General features: G+C 55.6%; 1 protein-coding gene across 1 annotated transcript; it reads right to left on the bottom strand.

The window, feature by feature from the left end:
- Nucleotides 1-334: 334 nt before the first annotated feature.
- SOX9 (SRY (sex determining region Y)-box 9) lies at nucleotides 335-3506 on the bottom strand. The gene is made up of 3 exons (XM_006872297.1): nucleotides 2854-3506; nucleotides 1758-2011; nucleotides 335-1280 (listed from the first exon to the last, which is right to left on the bottom strand). The coding sequence occupies exons 1-3, from the start codon at nucleotides 3282-3284 to the stop codon at nucleotides 427-429; spliced, it is 1539 nt and encodes a 512-aa protein (XP_006872359.1). The 5' UTR covers nucleotides 3285-3506; the 3' UTR covers nucleotides 335-426.
- Nucleotides 3507-7517: the final 4011 nt, after the last annotated feature.

Raw genomic sequence — 7517 nt, 5'->3', positions numbered from 1 at the left:
AAAAATACGTATAAATCCCCTCAAAATGGTAATGAATCATACACAGTACATACTAAAAATATTTAAAATAGAGAATATTCCTCACAGAGGACTCTTTTCTTTAATTACTGCTAAAAAATAATTACAAAGTCCGAACAGGTAGGGAGACTGAGCTTACTCTCCCTTAAACTTGCTTTGATAAAGGTTTTCAGTTCAGTCTCTTTTTCCTGCTGGCCCTCTAGCCGCGGGAGTGGACTGTCCACTGATTCTCAAGAAGCTGGTCATGCGTTTGGAAAGAGAATGCTTCCGTCTTGGAATTTGGGTACACGTTGCCTTTCATTGAATGTCTTTTAGTAACAGGAGAACAAAATGTCCCAAAGAGATTCTGGTGGGTTCTTTTTTGCTTCGGTTATTTCTCTATCATTGGGAACCATACCCTTTGTCTCCTCAGGGCCTGGTGAGCTGTGTGTACACGGGCTGTTCCCAGTGTTGGGGGCTGTGGGTCTGCGGGATGGAGGGCACCCCGGAGGTGTCGGCGATAGGGGTGTACATGGGCCGCTGGGCCGGGTTCATGTAGGTGAAGGTGGAGTAGAGGCTGGACCCCTGGCCGGCTGCGTGGCTGTAGTAGGAAGCGGAGTTCTGGTGGTCTGTGTAGTCGTACTGTGAGCGGGTGATGGGCGGGTATGAGGAGCTGTAATGCGGAAGGCTGAAGGGGCTGTAGGCGATCTGCTGCGGAGAGTGTTGCTGTTGCTCACTGTAGTGGCTGGGACTGAGCTGCTCTGTCTTGATGTGCGTTCGCTGTGACTGGCCAGGCTCGCTGCTCAGCGTGGTCAGCGTGTGCGCTGGCTGTTGCTGCGGCTGCTGTGGGGGTGCAGCGGGCTGCTGAGGGGGTGCAGCGGGCTGCTGAGGGGGCGCCTGTGGGCCCTGGGGGGCCTGTGGGGGCTGCTGCGGGGGTGGGGGCGGAGCCTGCTGCTTGGACATCCACACGTGACCCGCACCCCCTGGGGTGGCTGTGGTGCTGCTGATGCCATAGCTCCCAGTGTAGGAGACCTGGCCGTGGGTGGCCGGCACCCCAGGGTGACCGTTGGGTGGCAAGTACTGGTCAAATTCATTGACGTCGAAGGTCTCAATATTGGAGATGACGTCGCTGCTGAGCTCGCCAATATCCACATCACGGAAGTCGATGGGAGGCTGTCTGCCCCCCTCGGGCAGGGCGCGCCCCTCTCTCTTCAGGTCAGCCTTACCAGGCTGCACATCGGTTTTGGGGGTGGTGGGTGGGGTCGGTGGACCCTGGGATTGCCCTGCAGGTAACAGAAGAGAAAGAAAATCAACTAAGGCTGTGTAAAGGTGGATTCTGGAGTCCTCTGGGGACCCTCCCTCTAGGCTGCGGGGTAATAAGGTTCCACACCTGTGCGGGAGGTATACTGTGATGGGAGATAAGCCATGGAATGATTAACTCAACAGTCTCCTTTTATCAGGGGAGGGTCTGAGGCCTCGAGGGTCCGGAAGGCCAAACTGCTACTTGTCCCAGAGCCTACTGTGTGTTTTAGGGGAGCGGGCGCAAAGAAATGATGCCGCAAAGAAATGATGCCGCATGTCTTGGAAAGCCATAAACCTCAAAATCAAACATTCATCTGCTTCGCTGCAGAGACTGAGTAGGGATTGGTGTGTGTGTGTGTGTGTGTGTGTGTGTGTGTGTGTGTGTGGCTAGGGCCCTCCTGGGGCCCGGGCAGGGTGTGTGGAGTCACGTTAGTGGGGTGGTCCCCCTGGAGACTCACCAGAGTGCTCTCCAGGCGAGTGCACCTCGCTCATGCCAGAAGAGGAGTGTGGGGAGTCGGCCTGCAGAGCCTTGAAGATAGCGTTGGGAGAGATATGTGTCTGCTCGGTGACCTCCTCGGCCTCCGCCTGCCCGTTCTTCACCGACTTCCTGCGCCGCGGCTGGTACTTGTAGTCAGGGTGGTCCTTCTTGTGCTGCACCCGCAGCCGCTCCGCCTCCTCCACGAAGGGCCTCTTCTCGCTCTCGTTCAGCAGCCTGGGGGGAGGGAGGCAAAGAGAAAGGGAGGGGGGTCAGAGGATCGCGGCCGAGCTGTCAGGACGGTGGGGAGGGGGAGGTAACTCGAGCTCCTGATTCCTTAACACATTGCGCCCCCCCACGCCCCGCCCCCGTCTCGAATTCTTCCCTTTTTCGAGTCTGGGCCGCGGCGCACAACCGCGCTTTAAGTAACACTATTAATAGTAATAAAAAGAAAGAAAAAGATAAGCAGTCTGGCTCTTTGAGTCCGATCCGAATGGTCACTCTGCCCCGCCCCCTTCTCTGCCATTCTGGAACTCCAGCAAAACAGGTCTGGGCTGCCGCCGCTCCAAGCGCCTTTGCTACTAGAGTTCGCTTCCCTCCCAAAGTCTCCAACTCCCTTTAAAATATCTTGGAAAATCCACAGAAGCTCCCCAAGTGCTCCCCTCGCTTCCTGGAATCCAGCTCTCCGCCGTCCCGCCTCGCGTCCAGCCCCTCTACACGGGTGCTGGGCACCACGATGGCGCGACAGAGGAGAGAGGGAAACTTCACTTCCCACCAACCCAAACACCCACCTGGGGACTGAACTTCCCGGCGTGCGACGGGCGATCGGGTCTCGCCAGCCCCTTCCCACCGCGCCTCTGACAAGTCCCCTCCCATCCTCGGGCTATCCCACCCCTCTTCTCCATCCGAAACCCCCCTCCACTCCTCCCCGGAGAGACATCTAAGAACTTTGTCACACTTCGAGCCAAGTTATAGTCGTCACCTCACCCCCGCCCCGTGCCTGCTCCCCGCTCGGTTGGACCCGCGCTCCCAGCCATCGCAGCGCGCCCACTCGGGCCGCGAGTCCGCCGGCTCCCTACCTCCAGAGTTTGCCCAGGGTCTTGCTGAGCTCGGCGTTGTGCAGGTGCGGGTACTGGTCGGCCAGCTTCCTGCGCGCCGCCTGTGCCCACACCATGAAGGCGTTCATCGGCCGCTTGACGTGCGGCTTGTTCTTGCTGGAGCCGTTGACGCGCACCGGCATGGGCACCAGTGTCCAGTCGTACCCCTTGAGCACCTGGCTGACTGCCTCGCGGATGCACACGGGGAACTTGTCTTCCTCGCTCTCCTTTTTCAGATCGGGCTCGCCCTTGGGGAACGTGTTCTCCTGGGGCCGCGTATTCTCCGTGTCCGAGCCGGAGCCCGAGGGGCAGGGCGAGCCCGCCGAGTCCTCGGACATGGTGGGGCTGGGTGCGCCAGACAGGCCCTTCTCCTGCTCGTCGGTCATCTTCATAAAGGGGTCCAGGAGATTCATGCGCGGGCCCGGGGCAGGAGGCGATTGGCCGGGAAAGGCGAGCAGCCGCGGCGGCTCGGGGACGCGAAGCGCGAGCTCCTCTCCCTTCAGCTGCCGGGACGCAGAGCAAGTGGCTCTCCGGGAGGCTGGCGCGTCCCCCGGCTGCGGCGGCGAATACTTAGGAGGGCGCGGGGTGGCCAGCTCGCAGGGCCCGCTCCAAGTGGGAGAAGGCGACTTAGAGAGGAAGAGGAGGGGAAAAAAGCGCAAGTGGGGGGGCTTTTGCACCCCTTCTCTCCTCCTCCAGCTAAGCAAAATTCCCGGGGTGAAGCTGGCAATTCGCAGCGCCGCCAAAGTTTCCCGGCAGTCTCAACCTCCGCTCTCAGTTCTCCGGCTCCCAGCCCGGGGTCTCTTTAATAAATACTCCCCCTCACCTTAGAAACTTTCAGCCAATCGCAGCGCGTCGCGGGTTGGCAGGCTGCTTTCAGCCAATCGCAGCGTAGCGCGGGTTGACAGGCTGCTGATTGGATCTGATTTTTGGGGGGGGGGGAGGGATTGGTGTAGTGGGGGGGGGGGGGGGGGGGGGGGGGGGGGGGGGGGGGGGGGGGGGGGGGGGGGGGGGGGGGGGGGGGGGGGGGGGGGGGCCGGGAGGGCCTAGTGTGTAAGTTTGCTTTACTTTGGGTCTGTCAGAATTTGGGTGCTGTCTCCGCGCGAGTCTTGGCGAGTCTGTGTGTGTGTGTGTGTGTGTGTGTGTGTCTAGACTAGGGTCAGCCCCCACCGCCACCTCCACCCCGGCACGGGGGACTTAGAGCTGGAGTTTGCAGGATTGGAAAAGCAGGCGCTCCCGAATGCGGAGCCCCGTTTACACTCCTGGAGCCGACTCCGAAAGTGCTTAGAAATGGTGTTTGGGAGCAAATGTTTGGGTGATTCAACGCCCGCTGTTCCTCCGTAATAATCCATATAAATAGATTAACATGCTCGGCTTCGCCGGGACTGGCGCGGCTGCTTGGGCTGTAGCTACGCTCTTGCAAAGGGATTCAATGGAAAGCAAAGTCCCGGCGCAGGCTGGCGGCAGCTGCAGGCTCAATGCCGGAGCCGGGCGCTCGCGGGGAATGTCCCGCGCCACCCCGACCTTGAACTCTGACCAGGCCCTCTCCTGTCCAGACCCCCCCCCCCCCGACCCCCACTCCCCAGGCGCTCCCTGGTGACAGCGCAATTTCTTTGACGTTCTAATCTTCGCCTCTCGGTCGAGTTCAAAACATCAGCAGAATTGCCACTGGAAAAGAGTTTGCAAACTCCTCTAACTTTTCCAGACCGAACTTGGCGAATGGGTCGGCCTGAGCGGCCTGGCCCAGGCGGGTCATTTAGTTGGTAAAAGGCCGGACAAATGGGCAAGGACGCAGACAAAACACCCGTTTTAGGGGAATTGGACGGCTCGCCTGCTTTCCTGTTCCTTTACCAAGCACCTGGAGGGGTGAATTACTTGTCCTAATGACTTTTCTCCTGTCCCTTCCGACCCGCAGACAGTTGGCAGTCCTGGGGGAAGGGCTTCGGGGTACCTCTGATGTCTTTCAAAGTATGATTTCAGCCCTACCTTTGCGTTTACACCAACTCCTCCGGATACAGGTTGGTTATGCAAGGAGTTATCTGTTTGGGGAGAGAAGAAAAATCTTAGCAGTCTGCGGATATGTGTCTTCAGAATCACAAATACACGCACGACTCGGGAAAACTCTTGATTTTAAACTCCCTCTTCCTTGCTCGTGGAAATGTTTGCCTCGAATTAAATGATTGAATCGGCCCGCATCGTATAAAAGACTTGCTTAATTCTGGCTTGCAAATTGCAGACACTATTGCAAGATCTAAAACAACGTGTTTTTTCTCTTGAAGATGAAAACCAAACCAAACCAAACAAACCTTTGCCTCTCGTTTTCCTTCGAAGAAGCCGACGTTTATGATAGAAAACGGAACTCTTCAAAAGGTAGTAAGTTAAGACCCTGTTAAACGGCATTTATTTTTTAAACGGATGTGACTTACATCAGATTCCTCTTGTATTATATAGTACGTTTACGAGTTTGAGAGGCCTCAATACAATGGTCTGATACTTATGGCTGTGTGATTGATTACTCGCGAAAAGTGTAAGAACGCACCGTCCTTTCTTGGGAAAAAAAGTCCCGGTTACTATATACAGATTTTTTTGTCCTGTATTTGTGAAAGTAACTGATTTTGCGACACCGGATCCAGGAGACTTACAGATGTCTGAGCAGAACTTTTAAACACAGCGTCTGTATTTTAGTTGTATTTTATTGTAATTCCTATGTTTTCTGGCACGAAGGCAGTGAGCGCCACTAAGTCCTTAAGATATTTTGAATAATTGACTAAAATGTTTTGTCAAGATACATACGGACACATAAAAATACATTTGAGTATAATTATGTCATAAGAGATATACGTGAAATGTAGGATTTTAAGTGATAAGCTACGGTGCTATCTACCTTTTTGGTTTGTTTAGTGCAAGCATTTCACAGTCATGTATCTTGTGGAATATTTTATAAACAATCAGTGGTCTTAAAAAGTGGACTGCAATTTTTAGCTATATCCAGAGGGGGCGCCAAAAGCCCAGAAACCGTTTGCAACTCCAAGGGACAGTAGTTTCTCTACTGTTCCTTGGAGTTGGGAAACTTGGATGGTGGTGGTGGTGGTGGGGTGTGTGTTTCTTTCAATCAGGACTGCTTTGCAGCTGAGATTTATCTCTGCAGGAATTCCTACCTGATATCTTTCCCGCGCGGGTCCATTTCTGGACTGCTCAGGGGAACGTTGGAGTTGTGCATTTATATGGGTCTGGGTACACCCGCGGGCGCGCGCGCGCGCGCGCGCACACACACACACACACACACACACACACCAGACAGGTACAGGAACACAAAAAAGAAGCACTCGAGCTGCCTACGTTTTTATCCTGCACAGAGAGAGGAAATCGAGGCCACCGGAAGGGTATCCCCTCCTGCCCTACCTCAGTGCCTAGCTCTCTGCTGCTTGCGAGAATCCGTTCGCTAGTGGGTCGGTCTTGCCTTTCTAGAAACTGATGCCTCCCGCTGCTGAACACGCCACCCCCACTCTTGGACGGCCCGGATTTTCTGAGATGAGACTTTCGCTGGTCGCCCCTGACTTCTCTTCCCTGCCCCTGGAGGATGCTCTTTCTCAGTTCCCGACCAGAGGACCTCAGAGACAGCGGGTCAGGGAGTCGTTCCAGATGTTGTGTTCATGTCACAGATTTGGAAACTGAGGCTATTGGTCCAGTTTTAGCCGGAGCAATCGGCCAAGAGCTAAACATGGGGAGAGCTAAGCTCTTTGCAGGTCTGGTGGGTGTTAGAAGGAAAAAGGCATAGGTCCAGACAAGGGCAGGCAAGGGGCGCCGCTGTACAACTTACGCTACGAAGCCCTCAATGCGGTCCTTGAGCAAGCGTCTCCAGGTCTGCCGCCTTCGGGAGCCGAGACTCGGAGTTCCGAGTGGATCCCAGGGGGAACCTCGGAAACCGGAGTCTGAGAACCCCCTTTCTCCTGTTTTCTGCGCCCCTGTCCGGCGCCGGGCTCAATTTCCCCGGCGGGGGCTGTCGATATCTCCTCCGTAGTAGGTAGGAGCCTAGCGTCTCGGGCTAAGGGCGCGTTTCGGCAAAACTCCGCAGGACGGCTCAAACAGTGCAGCAGTTTTCCGTCTGGGAGACGGTGGTGGGCGGAAGAATTAAGGTTCCCAATCTCCCTCCCCAAATTTCTGACACAAATAGTGAGTGAGTCTTATCTGTTGTCAGTAGGGGCTCATCTCTATCCTGGGCAACGTTTAATGGAGGTGATAGCGAAGGCGATCTCCAGCGCCCTACCAAACGACCCCAGTCCCCCACTACCGCTTCTCCATAGTGGTGGTGGTGGTGATATGCCTAGGAGTCAGTTCCGACCCATAGCGACCCCTGCACAGGGTTTCCGAGGCTGTAAATCTTTTTGGGAGCAGAAAGCCTCATCTTTCTCCCGCGGAACAGCTGGTAGTTTCGAACCGCTGACATTGCGGTTCACAGCCCGATTCGTAATCGCAACGCTACCAGAGCTCCTTAGTGTTGTTGTTGTTATGTGCCGTAGAGTCGATTCCGACTCAAAGCGACCCTGAACAGGGTTTCCGAGGCTGTAAATCTTCACGGGAGCAGAAAGCCTCATCTGTCTCCCATAGAGCAGCTGGTAGTTTCGAACTGCTGACCTTGCGGTTCGTTG

Source organism: Chrysochloris asiatica, unplaced genomic scaffold (genome assembly GCF_000296735.1).
Source record: "Chrysochloris asiatica unplaced genomic scaffold, ChrAsi1.0 scaffold00192, whole genome shotgun sequence".
NCBI lineage: Eukaryota > Metazoa > Chordata > Mammalia > Afrosoricida > Chrysochloridae > Chrysochloris > Chrysochloris asiatica.
This window is presented reverse-complemented; position numbering and strand designations above follow the sequence as displayed.

Coding starts and splice junctions, on each gene's coding strand:
- SOX9 (XM_006872297.1), bottom strand. CDS start 3,284: ATGAATCTCCTGGACCCCTTTATGAAGATGACCGACGAGCAGGAGAAG. Junction 2,012..2,853: donor ACCCTGGGCAAACTCTGGAG/GTAGGGAGCCGG, acceptor CCCTCCCCCCAG/GCTGCTGAACGAGAGCGAGA. Junction 1,281..1,757: donor CTCGCCTGGAGAGCACTCTG/GTGAGTCTCCAG, acceptor TGTTACCTGCAG/GGCAATCCCAGGGTCCACCG.